Source organism: Trachemys scripta, chromosome 8 (assembly GCF_013100865.1).
Source record: "Trachemys scripta elegans isolate TJP31775 chromosome 8, CAS_Tse_1.0, whole genome shotgun sequence".
Lineage (NCBI taxonomy): Eukaryota > Metazoa > Chordata > Testudines > Emydidae > Trachemys > Trachemys scripta.
The window spans coordinates 108743176-108767309 of NC_048305.1; the positions used below are offsets into that span (position 1 = coordinate 108743176).

Sequence of the window (24134 nt, forward strand, 5' to 3'; positions counted from 1 at the left end):
GGTTAGGGTTGGAGGTCAGCGGGGTGAGCCGCCAGACGGGGTAGGGGTGCTGCGTGGAGTAGGAATTGGCCACGCCTGAGGGGTTAGGGTTGGAGGTCAGCAGGGTTGATCCTGAGTCCCGGCAGAAAGGGGTTCTGGCTGGCTTTGGAAGGAAGCCTGTTGGCTTCTGGCAGCTGGCTAAGCTAGGGAGACGACGTTGCTGTGGGTTTCCTAGATAGTGGCAATATGTTGATGGGAGGGTGGCTCTTTACCTCTGGCTGTGGGACTAAGCTGGCCTGACTCAATTGTGTGCTCCCACTTGGTGCAGGGACTGCACATACATGTTCCCCTTGTGCAGGAAGCTTCACCACCTACCGCAGCTGCAGGTTGAGTTCTGTCCAGTGCCCCATACCAGGTGCAGCCTTATGTGATTCCAGCGTATAGGGTGAAAACGTGTATGTCCCGGGCATGAGCTAGTGTCATTTCAGTCTCCAGGCACACACCCTGCCCCACGTGCTTGCCTCAGCCGAGGTGCTCCAACAATAGGAGCTGTAAATGTCAAATGGGTGGCACAGATTCCTCTTCAGGTTTGCCCTCTGATCTCTCCAAGGCAAAGGAACCCAGTGCCATCTTGTTTTTCCTCAGCATTCACACCCTTGCTTGTCTCTGCTACTCCCAATCCTCCACTCTGAACTTTACTCGAGGCTCCCATCTCATATACCTGGCCTACCTTGGCAGCCTTGTCACAAACCTGATGGCTCTACCCCTTCTGAGCACCTCGCTCTGCCTGCATCATCTCTCACCTGGGCTACTGAAGCTTTTCCCTAGGGCCACCGCAGCTCTATGCTGGACCATTCTCCCTGACCCCAACAGTTGCTACTGCTTTCCCCTCCCTCAGTGGGTGCCTCAGTTCTAAGGGAGTTCCTGTTTCATTACAGCTAGCAACACATCTGTGACCCGGAGAAGAATTCAGGGGCCCGTTCCTGAGAGAGGCATCTTTGATTGGAGAAAAGGTAAAATTCAGCTGGGGCTGCATCAGCATCGCCCCTCTCCTCTTGGTTTCAAATTCATGCCTCCTGCACTCAGAAGCCAAAGCCGGAGGAAAGCTGCATGTGTTGTATAAATAAGACCCCTGGCCCAGGTTGATAGGTGGCTGAGGGGAGTTGTTTGGGGGCACAGAAGATTGGATCTTCAGTTGGGAACAGTCACATGTGACAGTGCCCACCTCTTGCTGCAGGGCAGCATGCTCTCCCTTTGCAGCTGAGCCTGCAGCAGTTGCCATGCTCAGACCTCTGCATTGCAGGGCAAAGGCAATCTGACTCTTGTGATTGGCTGACTGCTTTGTAGCACGAGAGCTCCTTCTCCCTTCCAGGCCACTGCATCAATGTCCCATTGAGAGATTCCTCCTCCCCTCCCCTCCCCGTGCTGGATGGCAGTGCCAGGCCTTGTGCGCTGCCTGTAATAAAACATTGGCTTTCATGAGATCCAGCTCGCGTAGGTGCATGACTTGTGTATGGGTCTCTCTCTGGAACATCTGTGGGAAGGAGGCTCTTGGGACTGCAGCACTAGCACTGGGAGGCCAGTGCCAGACTCACGTGAGGCTTGTGGCCTTATCATGCACAGGGGATCTGTGCTGCCGCTTGTGTAGGGAGGGGGCAGAGGAATTTCTAATCTCCTGGACCATATAATTCAGTAGCTGTCAGCCCCCACTCCTGGGTGGGACTGGGGGTGACTCAGCAGCTTACTGTCCCGCTTCTTCCCCCTCTGCATGCGGTTGCCTTTCTTTAGAGCCTTTCCTTAGGGATGCGGTCGGCATGCGTGGTGGGTGAAGTGGGGCTATACACGGAGGCATTGTGGAGATGGTGGGCAGTTCTTGTGTGTGCACCTGGGCTTACGCCTGCTGCAGCAGGAGTGGCAGTCTCTCTGGAATGCTCTGTGCAGCTGCCCCTGGGATGACTTGCTTTGTTTTGGGTACCTTAGTAACTAGGGAAATGGGAGAATTCAGAGATGCTGGAGGCACGAGCCTGGTGAAGAAGTGGCTGTGGTGGAGAGGGGTGAAATGAGAGAGGCAAGTGGCAGCAGGGGTGATAAGCAGACTGTGCTGATAGTGAGGGAACTCCTCCTGTCAAGGAGCTGAGGAGAGTCTCCTTGGGAAGGTCTCTGCCCCAGGCCTGAAAGGCAACAAGCATTGTGTGAATGGCAGGCATGTATCCTGCTGCTGTGGGTTACAGGCTCTGGGCTGGGCCTCTTCCCACCTTGCAGAATGTGGTCAGGGCAGATTCCAGGCTGGGCTGACCTTCCAGCCAGACTTGCTAAACAGCTTCCCAGGGATAGAGGGCTCCCTGAATCAAACAGCCTGCCTAGTGGTATGGGGCTTGAGTGACACTGCTGGACACTCTCATGAGCATGGGTAGGCAGACGGGTGCTAGAGGGGCTCAAGCTAGCATGCTAAAAATAGCTGTGTGGACATTGTGGCTCTGGCAGCGAGTCAGGCTAGCCATCCGAGCTCAAGCCTGGGCGGTTGTATGGTCTTGAGCTCGAGTGCTAACCTATGGGAGTGTCTATACTGGAAATGCTGCAGTATTGCAGTGTAGACGCTTACTACAGTAACGGAAGGGGTTCTCTGTCTCTGCAGTAAATCCACTTCTCCGGGAGCTGGTAGCTAGGTTGATGAAGAAAAATCGACCTAGCGGTGTCTACACTGAGGCTTAGATTGGATTAGCTATGTCTCTCAGGGGAACGCTTTTTTCCTACTCCCTGGGCAATGGCGTTAGGTCAACATAAATTTGTAGTGAAGCTCTTCCCAAGGCGCAGTGTCTGTACAGCCATTCTTGGCATGCTAGCGTGAGTCTGTCTCCCTGTGCGGGGAGGCTTGCTGCCTGCTGCACTGTAGACACACCCCTAGAGCAGGGGTAGGCTATTTTTTGTCAAGGTCCAAATTTCTTGGTCAACATATAGTCAAGGTCTTGACTCCAGAGGAGAAAAATCATTCTGCTCTCCCCTCCCCCCAATCATGATGATAATAAGTAAATAAGATTTTGGGGTCCACTCAAAAGCGTCTGGATTTGGCCCACAGTCCCCCATTGACTTCCCCTGGCTTAGAGGTTAGTGCCTACCGGTCAACCTGCGATTCTTTGTTCCAGTGACAGTGCCCAGCCTTCAGAGTAACATGCTGGCTCTAAGTGCTGCATGCTTCTCTCTCTACCACACCACAGGTGTGGAGCTGCCAGGCCCTGCCACACAGAAGCCAGGCCTCTGCTGGGTTCTGATCTGTGCAGTTTCAGGGGGGATGAAGGGAGAAGTAATGCCTCTAGGTATGGGAATTAGATGTGCTTCCTCCCACACAACTCTCTGCCCTGGGGGACCAAGACCCAATTCCCCACTCACTCCAGAGCAGGTAGGACAACTTGTTTGTTTGTGGGGGAGTGGGTAGGAAGCCCAGTGCTTCCTGAATCTCTGAGCCATGCTGAGTCTGTCTTCCTGGTGCTGTGAGAGTTGGGAAGAGGCCCAGGGTCTCTTTCAGATTGCATTGCCTTCTCCCCCCCATGTTGGTCTGGATTCAGGGGAACCTCCTATTTGCCCCACAGAGTAATAGCAGGGAGAGAGTGTTCTCTCTCTGTACCTGGCTTGCATACAGACTGAGCAGGGCAGGTACAGGCACTGATCCTCCTGCAGAGATGGGGAGAGATGAATGGTGTTCTGTGCTCTGCTCTTCCCGAGTGCTGCAGGGCCAAGAGGAGCATAAACCCTCAGAGAGGCTCTGGAAGAAACCTCCACATATTGGATTAGATGGTGGCCTACCTGTGCTCTGCCACTGCACAGCTGTTGGGGCAGAGGGAGCTCTCTGGCTGGAATGTCTTGCCCTTTCCTGTCAGATGGGTGGAGCAAGTTGAGATGCCTCTGGAAAGGAGCGAGTCCCTAAGAACAAGAACTTCTCCATGCCGGGAATAGCAGAGATGCTAGGCTCTGGGAATGCAGTTGTTGCTGCTGGTCCAGAAGGCTGAGGAAGCTGTCGCTTTCTGATAACAGCAGTATCCAGTTTGGATGCTATACTCTCCTGCCTTTTTGGAGCGTTCTCTAGCTCCAGTGGTGGAGTGGGGGCTAGAGAGTTTGTGGACATGCCTGGGGACAGGATCTCACGGGTTCTTCATTTCCTATCCTGTGCCCTGTGAAGGGATCATTATGGGGGTAAATTCACTCTGGTAACCCCCAGAATGGATCAGGATGGGCAGCTGTTTATTGGGAGTGAAAACTGAGAGCCTGCTGTAGAAAACTACCTTGCTTTGATGCCAGGTATGGTCAGCTAGCTCGCTCCTTGTGGCCTTATAGCATCACTTAGTCCATGGTCCTGGTTGTTGACTATAGGACAGCTGGGATGGTTTATCTCATCCCAGCCTGTGATATGAAGGCCAGCCGGAGTCTCCCAGGCTCTGCCTGGGGCCCCTGGGAATCTGCAGTCAGGCTCTGGGCTGATTGGTGCATCCCCATGGGCATAAAATCGAAAGGTTCCTCTGGATTATGCTTTTCTCTAGTGATCAATGGGAAGAGTGGGCTGCAGGGAGGACAGGCCTTTCCTGTCCCTGTTGCACAGGGTCAGCCTGGGTGCTGATCCCAGCTGTGCCTCTGTGGCCTTGAGCTGTCAGTCTGTCCGTTGTTGAGGTGGGGCTGGGGAGCCTGGATGAAGTTGCTCGGTGCCTTGGGTTTATTGGGACATGTGATTTTCCCCATAGGATTGGAGCCCCTCCCGAGTGTTAACACCAAATATCCTTTGCCCTACATAGTTGTGGGGGAGGGAGACGCTGGCTGAGGGGAAGTGACCTCTCAGAGCAGGGTGTGGGGCCTGGGGTCTCGGATGTTGCAGAAGTGCATTCCATAGCCTAGTTCTGGCTCCTAGGTAAACTTTCTTTCTCTCCCCCACTCCATGCTCCCTTTGTTGGCTGATAACCGCATTCTGCTGGGTGGTAGCTCTCGGGGGAGGTTGTGCTTGCATCTCTTGGGTAGCCAGGGTAGGGTTTCAGTCATCAGAGCCCTCGAAGTCTTTCTCCTGGTTCTTGCTTTCCAAACCCTTTAGTGTGCCTGTGCCCTTCTCCAAGCTCTCTGTTCAGTCCCTGTCTGTGTGATGCTGCAGCCAAGGCCTAGCCAGGGCAAGAGAGTGGAGTAGTAACTGCTAACTACAGAGCCTGTCCTAGCAATCAAATTAAAGCCTTGCAGCAAGGAATTTGCACTCTTGTGTGTTTCAAATAACCGAGGTGGGTGCTGGTGAAGCCCTGTCTGCTGTCACCCAGTAGTGGGCTCCTCTGGGGCTTTGGCCCAGGGAATGGGACCTCTGGCTCTGCCTCTGGAAGGCTGTCAGCCTAACCCATGTGCCTGTCAGGAAGCTGTTCCCCTTGGGACTTAACTGCACTCTTCCCTTCCTTGTTGTAACACTGTTCCTCCACTTTTGCCCCAGCTAGTTCTGCTCTGCCTTCACCTCTCCACTCTTTAGATATTTGTCTAGAGCTGCTGGGTTCCACCTCCTTAATCATCCTTGGGCTGGGCTGCCTGTGGCTGTGCGGTCTAATCTCCTGCCCACACAATTGTTGTTGATTACTAGCATGGTGGTGGAGTTTCCACACTCCCCATAGGCTGCAGGCAGCTCAGGGCAGGAAGAGCTCTTGCTCGGATATCGCTGATCTCATCCCTTCCTGCTCCAGACGTTCTGCCCAAGCCTCTCTCGGTGCTGCTCCCTTTACCTGTGGCACTCTGCTGCTCGTGCAGGCTGTGTTCAGATGGCATGAGTGCAGCTGTTCCTTACTGATGCACTTACTGTTGGGAGGCAATGAGAATTGAAGGGTACGTCTACACTGGCAAAAAAGACTGACAGCGAGTCTCAGAGCCCAGGTCAACTGATTTGGGCTTGTGGGGCTCAAGCTACAGGGATAAAAATAGCAATGCATATGTTTCTGCCCAGGCTCTGAGACCTGGCCTCTGTGTGTGTGATTTCTCCCCACCCCGCATACACACAATCTCCGAGCCCAGGCTCCAGCCCAAGCAGGAATGCCTGTGCTGCTATTTTGATCCCCATAGCACAAACCCTGCAAGGATGAATGAGTGGACCTGGGTTCTGAGACTTTCTTCTGCTCTTTTCCCCACCCCCACCTTTTCTAAGATTTCATTCAAGGTCCTTGAAGGGCTTTACAAACATTATTGCAGCCTGCCCAAGGCAAGGAAGTGGTATTGAAACACACCCCTCTTCACAGATGGGGGAAACTGACTTGCAGAGATGGGAAGTGACTTGCCTAATGTCACTTGGTGATTCTGCAGTAGAGTCCGGAATAGAATCCGGACTAACTGACTCCAGGCCTTTGCTGTAACTGCACAGGCCTCTTCCTCTTAGCAGAGGGGCTGTCAGTTGTGCTTTTTGGAATCCCAGACCCTCCCTACCTGTATGGAGTTTATTAAACACTCCCTGTTAACACTTGTGCTTTGTGCACTTTTGAAATCCAGTGCACTGGAGGAATGGATGCAGAGCATGCAGTCAGTTCACTAGAGTGAGGCCACCAGCCCCAAGCTAGGTTAACATACTTGGGTTTGGTAAGGAGGAGACCTGGGATGGCTACTTGCCTAGACAGTCTGCATAGTATGGCTCACAGAACTGTGTGACGTAGGAATCTATTGGGTTGAGGGTGTTCTCCTGCAGAGATCTGTGTAGGGAACTCCCCCAGGAGTGCACTGACCTTGGCATTCGAGTATTCTGGTCAAGTGGAACTCTTCAGTCTTTTTCTGACTTGCAAGCCTGCACCAGGCGTGTGGAATCAAATGGTAGGAAAGGAAAGCTCACCTTTACCCTATTTTAAAGCTGCTGAACTGGTTCTGCCAGGCTTGGCTCCAAGAGACTGGTGCCATGACGTTGGAGTTTTCTGCTGGGTACAGGAGACGGCTGAGTTGTCTGCATGGCATCTTGATAGCTACTCTGGGAGGCACACGTCTAAGCACCTCTGGGTTGCAGTCTAATTTCGCAGCCTGATCGGAGGCTGGAGTCCTTGGCTGCTTCCCGCCTTTCTGAGAGTTAGACATTTCCTTGCGTGCCAGGTGCCGCTGGGGCTGTAGGGAACAATCCTGAATTCAGTGTCTTTTTCCTTACTTTGGTCTGTTGCTTCAACTCTCTAAGGGGCAGACATTGAGAGATTTTTTGCCCCGACCACACTGGGGGAAGAGATGGGCTTGGCTGTCCCATAATACTCAGCATGGCAACTTCTGAACATAGCATATCCTCAGCATGATGGTACTGCTTGGCCCTTGCTTATTCAGTCCCTCATCGTCCTAGAAGTGCTTGGGCAGCATCCCATGGCTTCTTCTGTGAGTGACCTAATCGTCGGCCATGGCTGTTTGCCATGTACCAAGTCAGTCTCTGATGTCCTTCCAGCTTATCAGCCTCTCCAGTACTGAGGTGCCTGGAGTGCAGTGCACTACCTCAAGTGCAGTCGCACCAGTTCTGTGCATACCGTTCTGATGTGTAGTATCCAGGTGTTGATCTTCCCTTCTTAACCACATCCACCTCTACTGCTGCCATACCATAGTGCAATCCTCTGTCTAATCTCCTGTTTCCCTCTGCTGGGTATTCCTAAAGGGCCCATCACTGCGACCTGTGTGCTGTCAGCATTCCCGCTCATGGGCCCATCCCTCTCTCTGATGCTTAGGCTTGACCTACATTAGCAACTTATGTCTGTGTACCTATGTCGCCCAGTGTAGACAGTGCTATGTCAAGGGGAGGGCTTCCCCCTCAACATAGCTGCTGCCTCGGGGCGGGGAGTCCCTACATTGTTGGGAGAAGCTCTCCTGTCAGTGTAGGACCATCTTCACTTAAGTGCGACAGCGGTGTAGCTGCATCAATGCAGCGTTAAGTGCAGATCTGCCCTTAGTGACAGCTCTGTGACTGTTCCAATCAGGCTGCCCTGGTGCAGTGTTTCAGTGGAGTTAATTGGGGAGTGGGGGAAGTAAGAAATCCATTCCCACCCCTTCAAGTCCCTATTTATAATGCTGGCAGAGAGGGGTGGAGGGCACAGGGCTCTCAAGCCTGGAATGGAGGGGGCAAGGTCGGCTGAGAGGGAGCAGCCTGCCCTTCGAAGTGGGGTGTCAGGTAAGTTCTGTAACTTGGGAAAGGGGGGAAACAAGGAGAAGTCCTGGCCCCTGACAGCATCCCTGTCTTCTCCTGGCTGCCACCTGCAGCCACTTGGGGTCTAGATTCTCCGACTGTAGAACTGACTCCTGCTGGCAGCTGCTCCTACCATTTTAAAGCGCTTGGCTGTTTTCAGTGCATTGCTCTTCCCGTCCGTGTGTGTGTGCGCATGCGTGAGATACTGTCTTATCCCGGGTTGAGAGTTTTCTCTGCAGTTGTGAGGCTAGAAAGCATTGGTGGCAACTGAATGGAATTACAGCCTCTGCAGCAAGGAATGGGCTTGCGGGAAACCCAGCACTGTGCCAGCAGGGAACCTGCTCCTAGCTCTAGGCATGCTGGGCCTGGTCCTTCCAGCCCCTCTGGATGTATGCTCAGCAGTCCAGGTGGATGGGCTCCCATGCACAATACTGTTGTGGTTTCTGCTGTTGTCAGAATGGCCTTTGTGCATACTCTACTCCTGCAGTGGCCTTCTCTGCAGGGCTGGTGGGGGACGGGGAGGGGGAAGGGGAAGGATCTCCTCCCTGGGCATCACCACATGGTTCTCCTGCTTCCTGACAAGCATGCTGAGAGGCACAGGAGCCAGCCCTTTCTGTCATCTGGCTGGGGCATCCATGGTACCCCAGCCCTGTGCCAACCAGTTGCTGGCTCTCCAGCTCCCTCTCTGGAGCACATAGAAAGAAGAGCAACCATGTGGTCTCAGCACCGGGCGGGAGCCAGGGCTCCTGAGCTCTATTTCCAGCTCTGGCACTGACTGGCTGGTGGCATTGGGTAGTCTCCTGTCATCCTGGTGCCAGCAGTGCTGGCTAATGTTTAGAGTCACTTCAATCCCATGGTCAGCTGGGTGAGCCTCTCCCTTATCCAGGCATCCTGGCTCTGTAGGCTGGGCAGGTTTCCCAGGCTTGCAGGGAGTTTGGGCCGTGCATCTGCTTCTCGGTACCCTCTGCCTTTGGAGCGCAGGCCCTGTCCCGAATCTGCAGGGGCCCAAGGCATGGGAGTGAAGAGATGAATGAGGGTAATAGCAATAAGGCTTTGATTATATTACTGAGTTGGCAGCAAGATCCCCTAAAGAGCTCTTGCTCTATGGATGTGTCTTCAGGGGAGTTAACTCACGTCCTCTGCACTTAACTTAGGTAGAGGATGCTGCAAAGGTTTCTGGGGGCATATTCTGTGGTCCATAGCTTACATGTTGACCCTAAACTTCAATGGTGTGTTTAATTCAAATTGGCAGGGTGGGGGTGGGAGTCAATCCTTGGATGTAGAAATGGGAATCTTGAGGAGTAGGTTATTCTCACTGGTTGTCACACCAGGGTTGAGTTCTGGTATCCACAAGCCAAGAAGGATATGGAAAAATTGGAGACTGCTCACAGAAGAGCCCTGAGAGAGATTAAGGCCATATTTTTTCCAATCCTTTATATTGAGAGACTCAAGCTAAAGAGCCTGAGCTCCTTATCATACCACAGGCTGGGGGTAATTTGATTGCATCTGTAAGTACCTCCGTTGGGAACAGATGTTTGATAGTAGAGGGCTCTTCAGTTTGGCTAACCGGTCTACCACAATGCAATGGGTGGAAGCTGAAGCTAGACAAATTCGGACTAGAAATAACGTGCCGAGCTGGAACAATGAGGGTCATTAACCATTGGGACAGCTGTGGTGGGTTCTCCATCCCTGGAAACGGTTCAGTGAAGATTGGATGCTTTCTGAAGAGAGATGCTCTAGCTCAGGCGCAGCTGTTGGAATTGAAGCAGGAATTAATACAGGGCATGGATCTGGCCTGTGTGATGCAGGAGGTCAGACTGGAGCAAAAACGATCCCTTCTGGACTTGGAGTATATTAATGTGAGTTGTGTTAGCATGTGTCCAGAGCGCAGAATGGCCTGTTAGCACCACATGAATGCCCCTTGTCCTCTAATGACTTCCCACGATTCTCTTCTCTCTCTTCTCCCCCATGCCCACCAGGACAGACAAACTTTTCCACAATTCACTGGACAGAATTCATAGCTTGAGACAAGCCCTCAGGTAGGGGCCACAGGAGTGGTGGGGATTGAACATGTCATCCCCCACCCCATCCCGTGGCCCCAGACAGCTCACCATACAGATTGGTGGAGTGGGATCTGGTGGGGTAACTCTTGCTGTAACTGTCCTGTGGGGGAGAAGCTGCCGCCCATGGGGTGGCCATTGTGGGCCAGGCAATGACTCTCTAGGAGAGAAAAAGCTTAGTGCCATCTCTCCTGTGTACCAGTGTCCTCCCTGGCTGGTAGCTGGAAGCTGACGTCCCCCATCCTGTGGGGTCTCTCTGCACCTTCCCTGGGGCCCTTCACTGTGCCGGAGGCTGGGGCCTACCCTGCCCAGTAACTGCAGAGAGGGGGCTGTTGTCTGTAGAAGGCGGGTGGGTGGAGTGCGTCTTTTGGCAGGAGAGCCAAGGGAGTTCCCTCTCTGGGCTGGCTCTGAGTGAGTCAGGCAGGGCTGGGCCTGCAGTCAGAGCTATGCCAGGCACACTCTCCCCTCAGGCAAGTGGAGGAGGGCACGGCAGGTGGCTGTCCTCCGTGCTGTTCCATGCCTGCTGTCCCACTTCCAGGAGCGCACCTGGCTTGCTGTGTGCTTGGTAGAGTGGGCTGTGTGGACGACTGTCCGGCACCGCAGCAGCTTCACACCTGGAGCTGAACTTGTCCCTCCAGAGGGGAGCTGTAATGAGGCCAAGAGGAGCTGTGGGCTGGGAAGGGCTGGGCTGTGTGGCTAGCACCCTGCCAGGGATAGGTCCTAGAGAGCAGTGCATGGAATTTGGAGACCAATGAGCTGATGTCCAGTTGTCTGAGCTGGCAGCTTTCACCCAGCCCTGCTGCTCCTCTGCCTTGGGTGCTGCTGCCCAGGGGCTGTGTCCCTCCCTGGCTGGGGCCTGCAGAAGCTCAAAGCTTTATGCTCCATGTTCTGGTGGCCATTGATGTCCGGGGCCCATGTGCGGTGGCCCCTCCTTTCTTTGCCCTCATCCTGGCAGGAATAACATCATTTTGCTCAGACCTCCAGCTGATGGGTATGTGAGCAGCAGGGAGGGGTGGTGATACCGTGGCACCCTCCTGGCTCTGTTGTGTGAAGAGTGGGATCACCCTGGCTGGTTTGGGCGAGTGCTTGAAGGGGCAGGGTGAGGGAATCAGGCTGCAGTCATGTGGAGGGCTGGGGTCTCTCTCCAGGCATGAGAGGGATTGGGCATGGCCATGGTCCGGGAAGAAGCCCCTTCTGCATGGGGAGGGGGAAGGTAGTGCTGGGGGTGCAGATGGCCCAGCTCTGGGAACTGGGTTGGCGCAAGTGGCTTCTCCACTGCAGCAAACGGAGTGAAGCTGTTCGCTGTGGCAGCATTGAGCCCTGCCCACACAAGGCTCAGTGCTGCCACGAGCAGGGACTGAGCTGTGCAGCAAGAAGCAGGCTGAGAACAGCCTGATGGGGAGGAACCGGTGCTGCTGCAGCTGGGCCCTTCCAGGGTCCTAGAAGGGCCTGACGGCTCATCGAGGGTGACCTGTGCATCACGGGCCACCAGCACCTGCACACTACTCCAGCAACCAAAACGAGACCCACAGGAGACTAGACTAGGATGTGCCACAGGCAGAGAATGTGGGGACTGAGGCGCACCAGTGCTCGGGGACCCCTGCAATGGCAGGGAAATGATTCCGTGAGATGCCCGGATAATCCTGGGAAGTGACCTCTGGACTCGCATGATGCAGGGGAAGGTGTTAGCATGACCCTGGCACTGTTCAATTTTAAACAAGATTTGGGGTTTGGCTAGAGAGCCCTCACCCTACATAAGACCATGGCAAACACGGTATTAAACATCTCTATTTAAGACACAGAAAAGGAGAAACGGCTCACGCATTAGGTGAGGCTTCTGTTTTAACCACACCTTTTTTCCTTGGGTTTTTAGCAGTAGAATTTTTAAAAGGGAAAATTGGTGTTTGACAATCTTAGTCCTTTTTGGGGGAAAGAGAAGAAGGTAGCTGAGTGGTGCTGGAGCTGCTGTTGCTGGAAACATTTGTTCCCATTTTCTAAAAGACAAGACAAAACCCATGAAGGGAGAAGAAAACAGTGAAGACAGAAGATGCAGCTTCTGTCTCTGCTGTTGACTATCACTTGCTGCTGGGGAAACACAAGCCTGGCGCTTGACTCTATTAGCCATTCTGTGGCCCGGCAAACTTGTACTAGCATTGGGCTGTTTAGGACATTGCTTTTGTTTGTCTCTTTTGTTACAGGCTTATAGCCGTGTTGCAAAATCAACAGTCTGGCAGGTTAAGCCAGACCGTGATTAGAAAGATGAGGAGAGAAGTAAGGTGGGGAAGGAAAAGGACACATGGGCGGAGGGGAAGAGAGGGATGACACATTCTTACATCCCAGGTAACGTTGGGGATCTGGACAAAGTTGGTGGAGATGATGCTGTGATCTGGGTCCCTCTCCCTGGCCCGGTCTGGTCAGGATCGCACTCAGGATCAGGACGATGAGGGCCCAGTGGTGGTGTGATGCCTCCTGGGACCCCAGTGGGGATGGCAGCTGTGATGATGAAGCTTGCGTCTTCCTCTTTTCCGTCAGCCAGGGGTTTTGTCAGACAGCTTTTTTTTTAGTTCTTCCTCCCTTCCCCAAACCAAAAAATCCTTTTATTTTAAGGACTCCAGAAGGGATGATGGGTGGAATAGTCCGTCCCTTGTTATTTTGCCCATTGGTTAGGGCAGTGATTCTCAAACTTTCAAATTCTCTTGTTTACCTGGCATTATTTTAACTCCGTTCTTGAGATGTAGTAGTGCAATGGTTCTCAACCAGGGGAACTCCCAGAGGTCTTGATGGGCAGGGCTGGTGTCCCTAACATCTGTTTGCCAGAAGCTGGGAATGGGTGACGGGGGATGGATCACTTGCTGATTACCTGTTCTGTTCATTTCCTCTGGGGCACTTGGCATTGGCCACTGTCAGAAGACAGGAGACTGGGCTAGATGGACCTTTGTTCTGACCCAGTCTGGCCGTTCTTATGTCTTCCAGGGGCTATATCAACTTACCTAGACGTTTGCCTAGTTTTACAAAACAGGTTACATAAAAAGCACTAGCAAAGTGAGTACATTAAAATTTCATACAGACGATGACTTGTTTATACTGCTCTATGTACTATACACTGAAATGTGAGGGCAATCCAATTAATTTATTTTTTAATTATATGGTAAAAAGGAGAAAGTAAGCATTTTTCAGTAATGTGCAGTGACACTTCTGTATTTTTATGTCTGATTTTTGTCAGCAAGTAGATTTTAAGTGAGGTGAAACTTGAGGGTGTGCAAGACGCATCAGATTCCTGAAAGGGGTACAGTTGTCTGGAAATGTTGAGAGGCACCGTATTAGTGGGCCTCAAACTGAATTAATTCAAACAAATCTCCCTTGTGCACCTTTTCCCATCACATTTATTGTTGTAGGTTACTGTGGCACTTGGTGAACTTGCACTTTTTACGGTGACGCTCGCACTCGGGGTAAATCGGCAGGCTCAGTGCTCACCACAGAGAGCTGGGGATCCTGAGCCCAGAAAACCTGACCCTTCCCTGACTCTGCAGAACTCCAGCTGCCATGGAAGCAATTGTAACAATGTACCGGGATTTCATGAAGGGAACAGGTGAGATCTTCCTTCCGTGCCCAGCTGCTGCCCAGGGAGCTGGGTGCCATGGGAGCTGCAAAAACAACAAGGAGTCTGGTGGCACCTTAAAGACTAACAGATTTATTTGGGCATAAGCTTTCATGGGTAAAAAACCCACTTCTTCCCTAACCCTAACCCTGAAGGACTAGCCCTGTTTGCTGGCCATCACAGCACCCAGTGGAATATAGTTCCACAGCTCTTAGATTCACACTGGTACTGAGCCATGCTCCAGGACCCCGATGCCCTTGGGGTGCCCCTATTACTGAGCCATGCTGTGGAACCCTGGCTCTGCTTCGGGTGTCCTGGGCTTCTCCTGCTCTTAGTGCCTCCTGCATGGTATTATGATGCCATCTGAGGGGCAGGGGAGAAGTCCTGGAGTGGAGCCTTCACCCAAAGTGGTTTGTGGCTGCCATGGAGCCTGGTGTGCATTAGGAATACAGGGGTTCATCAGCTGCTCCCAACCACCTCCCTCCCTGAGCACCATGTAACTGTGATTGCCCAGGAGGAGCAGGGGGCCTCCAAGGGCCACACTGTGGGTCAGTGGCAGAGTCCAGGTCTCCTGACTCAGAGCAGGGCCCTGACTGCAGGGGCTGGGGGCTGGACTTCTCCCCTGGTCCTTACCGTCATCCTTTATGCCTCTCCCTGCAGACCCCCGCATAGCTGAGTACCCCCTGATGCAGTCGCCCTTCCTCATGATGGGGATCCTGCTGGGCTATGTCTACTTTGTGCTGTCCCTGGGCCCCCGGCTGATGGCGAACAGGAAGCCCTTTGACCTGAAGAAATTCATGGTGGTCTACAACTTCTTCCTGGTGGGCCTCTCACTCTACATCGTCTATGAGGTGAGGTGCCAATGGCAGTGCAGTCTGTGCCAGGCGTCTGCGCCATCAGTCCCTGCCCCTGGACAATCTGAGCTGCCAGGCAGAGGGCACCTGGATGCCCAGTGACTGAGGCATCCCCTCATGGTTGCTTTGGGAGCTTCGGCCTACCCTCTCTCTGAGGGGGAGGATGGGCATGGTGGTATGGTATGTGCTGAACCTGGTCTGGTGGTGTCCCCTTGCTGCAGTTCCTGATGGCAGGCTGGCTGACGGGATACACCTGGAGATGTGACCCTGTTGATTTTTCCCAGGACCCCAAGGCCCTTCGGGTAAGTTCTCCCCTCTTGCTGCAAGCAGAATGGGGCCCTTAATCACAGGCCCTGGGCAGCATGCAGCTGCTTCCTTCCTGTTACCGTAGCCATTGGCTTTGGGGACCTCTGGCCCAAGATGGTGGCTGGGTGTCTCCTGTGGCTTATAAACCAGCAGCGTGGAGCTGAATAAAGAGGCAGTGCCTTCCAGAGGGTGTGTGTGTGTGTGGGGTGGGTGTGTGCCTGCCTGTATGGGATTGCAGAACCCCAGGGGTCCATCTACTGAACCACAGAGGAAAGCATCACAGCCCCGATGTTTGTTGGCCCTTGCTGGCTGCATGAAACGAACCTGTCTGGGAGGGTTGGACTGCAGGGCAGAGGTGGGTGGGCATTGCTTGGTCTCTGACGCACATACCATTTCCTTGTTGCAGATGGTCCGTGTAGCTTGGCTTTTTGTCTTCTCCAAGTTCATTGAGCTGATGGACACGGTAAGTGATGGATCCTGGGGGAGTGGTAATCAAGCACCCTCTCCCTGGCCCCCCTCTCCCCCCCAAGCACTCCAAATTTCCTAGAGTGGCTTGCAAATCCAAATGAGCCTGGCCAGACCCCAGTGCTGGGCCTCAGCAGTGCCTGTGGGAAAAATATGGAGACTGGGAATAATGAGCTTCATAAGAACGGCCACATTGGGTCAGACCAGTGGTTCATCTAGCCCAGTATCCTGTCTTCCGGCAGTGACCAGGGCCAGGTGCTTCGGAGAGAGTGGATGAAACAGGACACTTTATAGAGTGATCCATCCCCTGTCGTCTAGTCCCAGCTTCTGGCAGTCAGAGGTTTAGGGATACCCAGAGCATGGGGTTGTGTCCCTGCCCATTCTGTCTGATAGCCAGTGATGGAGCTTCCCTACACCTCGTGCCAGGTCATTGCCCTGAAGCAGTGACCAGAGATTCCCCTCTTGGGCTTTGGAAATGAGTGTGAGGGAGCCAGGATCTATCCAAACAATAAGCCCAGCCCATGGGAGGTGAGCGCTTTCTTTCATGCCAGTACCAGGCTCTCCCCTTCCTGAGCGGGGGCAGGCTGCAGTTTTTCCACCTTCCCTGATGGCTGCACAGGTATTAGCTGATTACTGGGAATTGGCACTGCCCAGGTAAGCATGGCACCATCATCCCTGGAGGCTGCTGAATCCGATGTTCTTAGGATGCAGGACGAGAAGTGCCTGGCAGTGGGTTCTCCCCAACATATCACCCGAGCTTTGGAAGGACCCTCCCTGCTGTTGGAGCCTCTGCAGTCAATGTAGGTTCAAGTGCTTGCTCATATCGATTCCAATTAGGTGTGCGCACGCCGTTGGAGAGTTCTTACCCTCTGGTGGGTCGGCTGTGAAGCCCCCTGGAGTGACGCCTTCATGGCACTAGATATCTACCCCGGCCGACCCAGCACCCCTCAGTTCCTTCTTGCCACCCGTGATGGTTGTTGGAACCGTGGAGCTTGGCTTTGCTACTCTCCACTCTCCCTAGCACTCCTGTAGCTGAAGCCAGGGAGCTGCGTACCAAAGCACTCAGCACCGGGTCTTGGCGCGCCGCTGGAGGCTGAGAACTAAGAGCCGCAAGTGCCTGAGGCCTCTGCCAGCCGTCCTGATCCCAGAGGCATGGAGGCATCATCCTTACAGGCGCCAGCTTCTCTTCCTTCAACTCCAGCTCCTGGCCTGGACACTGAAGTCGCAGAACTGGAGCAGAGGGACACAGCTCAGGAAGAGGCCCCGTATGATTCTCTACCTCCTGTGGCATCCTCCTCATCATCTTTGCCCGACGTGGCTGTGGCAGGGACCGCTATATCGGCCCCCATCCCTCCGATAGACCTCCGCGCCCACCAGGAACTCTTGCGAAAAGTGGCATGGAATATGAACCTGCAAGCAGATGAGGTAGTAGAGGTGGAGGACCCTGTGGTTGACATTTTTGTCCGCAGAGGCTCCTTCTAGGGTGGCCTTACCACTTAGCCGGACCATTCAAACCACGGCCAGTACAATCTGGCAAACACCCGCTTCCATTCCCCCAACTGCTAAGGGGGTGGAGCGGAAGTATTTAGTCCCCTCCAAGGGATAGGACTATCTGTACACTCACCCATAGCCCTATTCGCTGGTGGTGGCCTCAGTGAATGAAAAGGAGCGTCATGGTCCGCAAGCCCCGGCACCCAAATCAAGAGGCCAAGCGCCACGATTTATTGGGGTGCAAGGTCTACTCCTCAAGGGGGCTCCAACTCCAGGTTGCGAACCAGCAGGCTCTCCTGAGCCGACACAACTTTAACTCTTGGAACTCCATGATGAAGTTCAAGGAACTGGTTCCTCCGGAGTCCAGAGAAAGTTTGGGGTCCTGGTAGAAGAGGGCAAAACGGTCGCACGAACCGCTTTGTAGGCCTCATTGGACACCATAGACTCTGCCGCTCAGATCCTCTCTTCAGGGATAGCAATGAGGTGCATTTCTTGGCTGCAAGCTTCTAGTCTACCACCAGAGCTTCAGCAAACTTTGCAGGATCTCCCCTTTGATGGAGGGGGGCCTGTTCTCATTCAAGACACTCGAGGCTTCAAAGCCTCAAAGACTCTAGGGCCATAATGCATTCGCTGGGGATGCACACACCATCTACCCTGCGGAAACCATTTAAACCGCAGCCTCAACATTCCTACCCTCCTCCTCGGCCGATACAGGACTTCTATAGGAGACGGGGGCGCAGTGGCAGGAGAAAACTCTCCAACCACCAATCTAGCCAGGCCCAAGGTCCTTCCAAGCCCTCGGCGGGTCCCGAACAAAAATTTTGAAGGGCTGCCCGAGGACGGTGTACCAGACCTCACTCAGGATCCTACTCCATTCTTGAATCGTTTCTCATTTCCACCGTGCCTGGTCCCTCATAACCACGGACCGTTGGGTTCTTCGCACAGTGGAAAGGGGATGCTCTCTCCAATTTTAGTCATCCCCACCCTCCCTCCCCGTCACTCTTCAGGGACCCCTCTCACAAGCAACTCCTTATCCGGGAGGTGCAGTCACTCCTCGCCATGGGGGTGATCAAGGAGGTTCCAAGGGGCAGGAGGTTTTACTCCCGTTACTTCCTAATCCCCAAGGCAAAAGGCAGGCTTCGGCCTATCCTGGACCTGCATGGACTCAACAAATTCATGGTAAAGTTGAAGTTCCGCTTGGTCTCCTTGGGCACCATTATACTTTCCCTGGATCTTAGAACTGGTACGCCGCCCTTGACATGAAGGATGCATATTTCCACATAGCAATCCATCCAGCGCACAGACGCTTCCTCCGCTTTGTGGTCAACCACGAACACTATCCATTTATGGTCCTTCTGTTTGGCCTCTCTATGGATTAGGCATCCTTCTCAATGTGGCGAAGTCGACGCTAGAACCGACTCAGAGGATAGAATTCATCGGGCGGTCTGGACTCTGTGCGCTCGAGCCTTCCTGCCGGACACTCGTTTCCAAGATTTGTCAGGCCTCATCCGGAGCCTTCAAAGCTTCCCAACCTCGATGGCAAGAATGTGCTTGAGTCTTCTATGGCACGTGGCTTCCTGCACACACGTCACCAGGCATGCCAGACTAAGGTTCCACCCACTTCAAGCCTGGCTGGCATTGGTCTATCACCTAGGTCGAGAGAGCCTGAACCTGGTGGTCACTCTCCCAGAGAGGATCCTGACCACCCTCCACTGGTGGCTAGAACCAGGGGCATTATGCATTATCCACACCCCTCAGCCCTCCTTGTCCCTTGTTATGGATGCGTCAGCCCTGGGATGGGGCACCCATCTCAGGGACACTCAGACACAGGGTCTGTGGGCCCTGTCCGAACTCTCTCTCCACATCAACATACAGGAACTGATGGCAGTACGTCTAGCTTGTCAACCCTTTCAAGAGCGACTGCATGGCCGTTGTGTGGCAGTCCTCACAGACAACACCACAGCCATGTTCTACATCAACAAGCAAGGGGGGGCTCGTTCCTCCCCCCTCTGTCAGGAGGTCATTTGACTGTGGGAGTTCAGCATAGCCCACTCCAGTCACCTGGTGGCGTAATTTCTCCCAGGGGTCCAGAACATGTTGGCAGACCGCCTCAGCAGATCCTTCCACGCCCACGAGTGGTCACTCTGTCCGGATGTCATCCACTCGATCTTCCTAAAGTGGAGGTTTCCCCAGGTCGACCTGTTGCCTCACACAGCAATCAGAAATGCCAGGCGTTTTGCTCCCTCCAAGGTCGCTCCCCAGGTTCTCTCACGGATGCCTTCCTACTCCGGTGGACAAGCTGACTGTTCCCACAGTTTCCCCTCGTACACAAGGTCCTGCTCAAGGCGTGCAGGGACAGATCACAACTGATTCTGGTCACCCCAGCGTGACCCAAGCAGCATTGGTACCCCACGCTGTTGGAGATCTCGGTGGACGCCCCGATTCCGCTGCCTCTCTTTCCGGACCTGATCACGCAGGATCGCGGTCACCGCTGTCACCCCGACCTGCGGTCCCTCCACCTCACGGCGTGGATGCTGCATGGCTGAGCCACTCTGAAATCCTCTATTCTCGCTTGGTACGACAGGTCCTGTTGGGCAGCAGGAAACCTTCCACTCAGGCTACGTATATGGCTAAATGGAAGCGATTCTCATCCTGGTGCTCTCGCCACGGCACACTTCCCCTCCAAGCGTCAGTCCAGAATGATAGGTACGATCTCCTGAACCTGAAACAGCAGGGCCTGACAATCTCATCCATCAGAGTTCACCTGGCGGCCATCTCAGCTTTCCACCCGGGAGTGACTGGCCGATCTGTCTTCGCCAACCCCATGGTTGGTAGGTTCCTCAAGGGCCTGGATCGCCTATATCCAAAGGTACGACAGCCTGTACCCATGTGGGACCTCAACTTGGTCCTCTCCAGACTTATGGGACCCCTGTTTGAACTCTTGGCCACGTGTTCCCTTTTGTACCTCTCTTGGAAAACAGCTTTCCTCGTGGCTATCACTTCAGCGAGGCAAGTCTCTGAGCTCAAGGGTCTTGCATTGGAACCACCTTACACCATCTTCCATAAGGATAAGGTGCAGCTATGACCTCACCCTGCCTTTCTTCCCAAGGTGGTGTCGACTTTTCATATCAACCAGAACATCTTTCTTCCCAAAACCTCACGCCAAGAGTCAGCAACAACGGCTTCACTCCCTCGACGTTCATAGGGCTCTTGCCTTCTACATTGAACATACAAAGCCGTTCCGGAAAACGACGCAGCTCTTTGTCACAATAGCAGACCAGATGAAAGGTCTTTCAGTCTCCTCCCAGCGGATCTCTTCCTGGATCACGTCATGTATTTGTGCCTGCTGACCTGGCCGGGGCCTTGATTTCCCCCAACCCCCCCATCTCACTGCTCACTCCATGAGGGTTCAAGCCTCGTCGGCAGCCTTCCTGGCCCAGATGCCAATCCAGGAGATCTGCAGAGCTGCTACTTGGTCTTCAGTGCATACGTTTGCCTCACACTATGCCATCGTTAGACAGGCCAGAGACAATGCGGCATTTAGTAGAGCGATCCTACAATCCACGGTACTTCACTCTGACCCCACTGCCTAGGTAAGGCTTGGGAGTCACCTAATTGGAATCGATATGAGCAAGCACTGGAAGAAGAAAAGATGGTTACTCCCCTTTGTAACTGTTGTTCTTCGAGATGCTCGTATCCATTCCAAACCCGCCCTCCTTCCCCTCTGTCAGAGTAGCCGGCAAGAAGGACCTGAGGGGGCGCTGGGTTGGCCGGGGCATATATCCAGTGCCATGAAGGTGCCACTCCAGGGAGCTCCACAGCTGACCCACCGGGTGTTGCTACAGTAAAAATTCTCCAACGGCCGTGCACGCGGCGCACGCACACCGAATTAGAATGGATATGAGCAACGTCTCGAAGAACAACAGTTACAAAGGGGAGTAACCGTCTTTTCCTGAGAGCCCTGGCAGAACCGCTGCACTTTCAATAGCCATCCTGTCCCAGCTTCCGTTGACTCAGCCACCCACCTGCTTCTCTCTGCTTCTAGGTGATCTTCGTCCTGCGCAAGAAGAATGAGCAGATCACCTTCCTGCACCTCTTCCACCATTCTGTCCTGCCTTGGAGCTGGTGGTGGGGGGCTAAGTTTGGCCCAGGTGAGGGCTGGCACACTGAATTGCCCTGCAGTGAGGGGAGGGAAGATCTGGTCCCAGTCTCCTGGTGAGAGGCCTACGCCGCCCCGCTGGCCTCAGGGCTCTTCTGCCCTTGTTCCCCATGGGCCCTTCTTCTCACTACCCTTGTAGGAGTGCATGCAGAGTCTTCCCACGCCTGGTTGCAGCCCCCATTCTCACCTGTGGCTGAATCAAACCCACTTCCCTACCCACTCCTCACACCCATTATTCCCCACTTGTGGGGGCTGGGAGCCCTGTGTGGGTATGGGGAGGGCTGTAGTGCAGTTTGGCTTGCTGCAGTAGGTCATCCATGAGCTTGGGAGCCTGTGCCCCTGTTGGGTGGGGGGGCACAGCACCACAGGGTGGGAGTGGCCCTCAGCCCTAATCACCTTTCTCTGCCCGGCAGGGGGAATGGGTTCCTTCCATGCCATGATCAACTCCATGGTGCATGTCGTCATGTATTCCTACTATGGGCTCTCGGCGGCAGGGCCTGCCTTCCAGAAGTACCTGTGGTGGAAGAAGCACATCACAGCTGTTCAGCTGGTGAGTTTGGGCTGTGCAGCAGCCATACATGCCCCATACACCCCTGGGGCTGGGTGTTCCTGTGGGCGCCAGTGGAGGCACAGCAGGGGGGCCGGGTTGCTCTGGAAAGGATCCATGCCAACCTCTGGCAGGACCAGCACCCCTCACTAGAGTGCAGATGGGGCTGTGTCTGTCCCACACTGAGATCCGTAGCAGGCTGCGCCTCTCTGGGTGCTGTGACCAGCTGAGGTCTGCAGCAGCTTCATGTATTGCCCTGGGAAGGGCTAGGCCTTTGCCACCACCAGGGGCACCCTCGTGGTGCTGTTCTCAGTGTGTGTGCCCTGTGTGAATGGGCGCTCTCCCATGGGCTAGGGGGAGGAGGCGTAGATGGGGTTGGGATACTCTCTCCCTCCCCCTACCCCCCATGAGTAACTGGTCCCCTCTCTGCCTCCCTCTCCCGTGGCGCACGCTCCACGCCGGCTCCCAGGCGCAGTTTGTGATCGTCTCCATCCACATCTCCCAATACTACTTCATGCCCGGCTGCCAGTACCAGTACCCCATCTTCATCCACCTCATCTGGATTTATGGGACCATCTTCTTCATCCTCTTCTCCAACTTCTGGTACCACTCCTACACCAAGGGCAAGCGGCTGCCCAAGGGGGCCCAGTACCCAGCCCAGCTCCAGCACAACGGCATCAGCCTGCACGAGAACAGCGCTGTCACCAACGGCAAAGTCAAAGCCAACTAGAGGGCCAGCCCCTCCCAGAGCCAATGAGAGCCCCGGGGCAGAGGTGGCTGGGACTGTCCCCCTGCTCCTGGGTGTTACTAGCCAAATCAAGTGCCTACAGACTGTTGTATCCCAAGTGCCCGGCCCCGCTCCCTGCTGCCCTGTCTTCAGGCATGGCCCCTCTGCTCTGGGCAGCTCCTCCCACCAGGGCGGGGGAGGCTCCTGCTCCCTGCCATGTGAGCAGAGGAGCAGCCACCTGCATCACTGGCAGAGGGGTTACAGCCCTGCTCCGTTGTCTCCAAAGGAACTTCCCCATAAGTGCCTGTCTGCCCCTTCTGCCAGGGCCCCCTTCCTGCACCAGGAGGCGCTCCATGGTGAGTAGGACCAAACATGGAGCCCACCCCACCTTTGCCATGTGTTGGGCCCTGTGTGAATGAGGGGAGTCACTCTCCATTTGACTCCAGGTGCTCCCTGTGCCCCTCTGTTCTCAGCACTGCTGCCTAGGAGTGTAAGGCCCTGGGCCTCACTCCCACCTCAAGGACCCTGGGTCCTCCCCATTCACCATCTGTCCTTGCCACTTCATTGCATTTCATTGCGCTGCTCCCTCCCAGCTCCAGTACGCAGAGCGAGGGGATGCTAGGCCCTGCACTGAGAGCACTGGCACTCCAGGACAGCTAGGCTGGGTGCAGGGTCAGGTCCCTCTCTGGTTACTACTTGAATGTGAGGCTGGGCCTACTGCCCCTGTGCACTAGCTGACCCTTTTCACCCTGTGCCTTGCATCCACATGGGCCATGCTGACACTCGGGAAAAGCCATTCCCAGAGTGCATGCTCCCAGCCTGCCTGCACCCTTCTTTCCTGGCTGGCTGTGGGGCGAGTGAGTCCATTCCGGCCATGGCTGCCTGAGAGCTAGCCTCTTCAGGTTGTGGCTTGGTCCAGCATCGGAGCAGCTGAGTTTTGTCTCCCTCTGCTTAATACCCGTAAACTCAAGACTGGAGCAATAATCTCCCCTGGAATTTGCTCCCTTGCTGCCGTGGCATTGGGCCAGTAGCCACACTGAAGCCCAGCAGCCGTGTGCACAGTGAGAGGAGGTCAGAGCATGGCCACAGCCCTCTTCCTCCCCGTGGCCCTGCTGTCCCTTGTGCAGGTTCCCAAGGCGGTGCCCTTTGTGCCTTGTAAGTGTTTCCACTTGGAGGGCATGGGGGGCTTGTTCTTGCACTTGGGAGTAGTGCAGCAGCTGCTCAGTGAGCATCTCCCACTCTGGCTGCAGTCAAGCCTTGTTGGTGTGCATCCTGTGGGGGAAGCAAGGGGCCTTGAGCACCCCTCCCCCCACATAAACCGGGCTGCTCTTGTGTATCTCCAGAAATAAAGACAGAAGGAGAAGCGGCTCTACCCTCTTGTTTTCCAGGATCTCTTTTTAGTGTGAACTCAGTAACCCTTCCCAGCCTTGCCTGAGCTAGACGGAGATGTGGGGTGAAAGCTCCTGAGAGAAGTGCCTGGCCCTGGCAGAACACCAGGCAGCCAGCAGGCACCTGCAGTGAACTCACTGCCTTGAGGGCAGCTGCTCGTAGCTGGGAGGGAGTTAACAAGGCAGCAGATACTAGAATCATTTGCTGCTGGGGAAGGCAGCTGGACTCTCGGAGCACTCTGGGAAGAACATTGGTGAGGTGGGAATAGGGTAGTCAACTGTCTAATGGTACAAACGCAAACACCCTTGCTCCGTCCCCAGCCCAAGGCCATGGCCCTGTCCTGCCCCTTCTCCAATGCCCCCTCACTCATTCTATTTCCCCCTCCCCCTCGCTTTCCCCTACCTTTTACTCACTTTCACTAGGCT

General features: G+C 54.5%; 1 protein-coding gene across 1 annotated transcript; it reads left to right on the plus strand.

Annotated features, from left to right (window-relative positions):
- The first annotated feature begins 887 nt into the window (after positions 1–887).
- Positions 888–23692, plus strand: ELOVL1 (ELOVL fatty acid elongase 1). The gene is made up of 8 exons (XM_034778973.1): positions 888–992; positions 13569–13762; positions 14432–14622; positions 14847–14927; positions 15338–15394; positions 20933–21038; positions 21460–21596; positions 22063–23692. Exons 2-8 carry the CDS (start codon positions 13717–13719, stop codon positions 22321–22323), a joined length of 879 nt encoding a protein of 292 aa, XP_034634864.1. The 5' UTR covers positions 888–992; positions 13569–13716; the 3' UTR covers positions 22324–23692.
- The last annotated feature ends 442 nt before the right edge of the window (positions 23693–24134 follow it).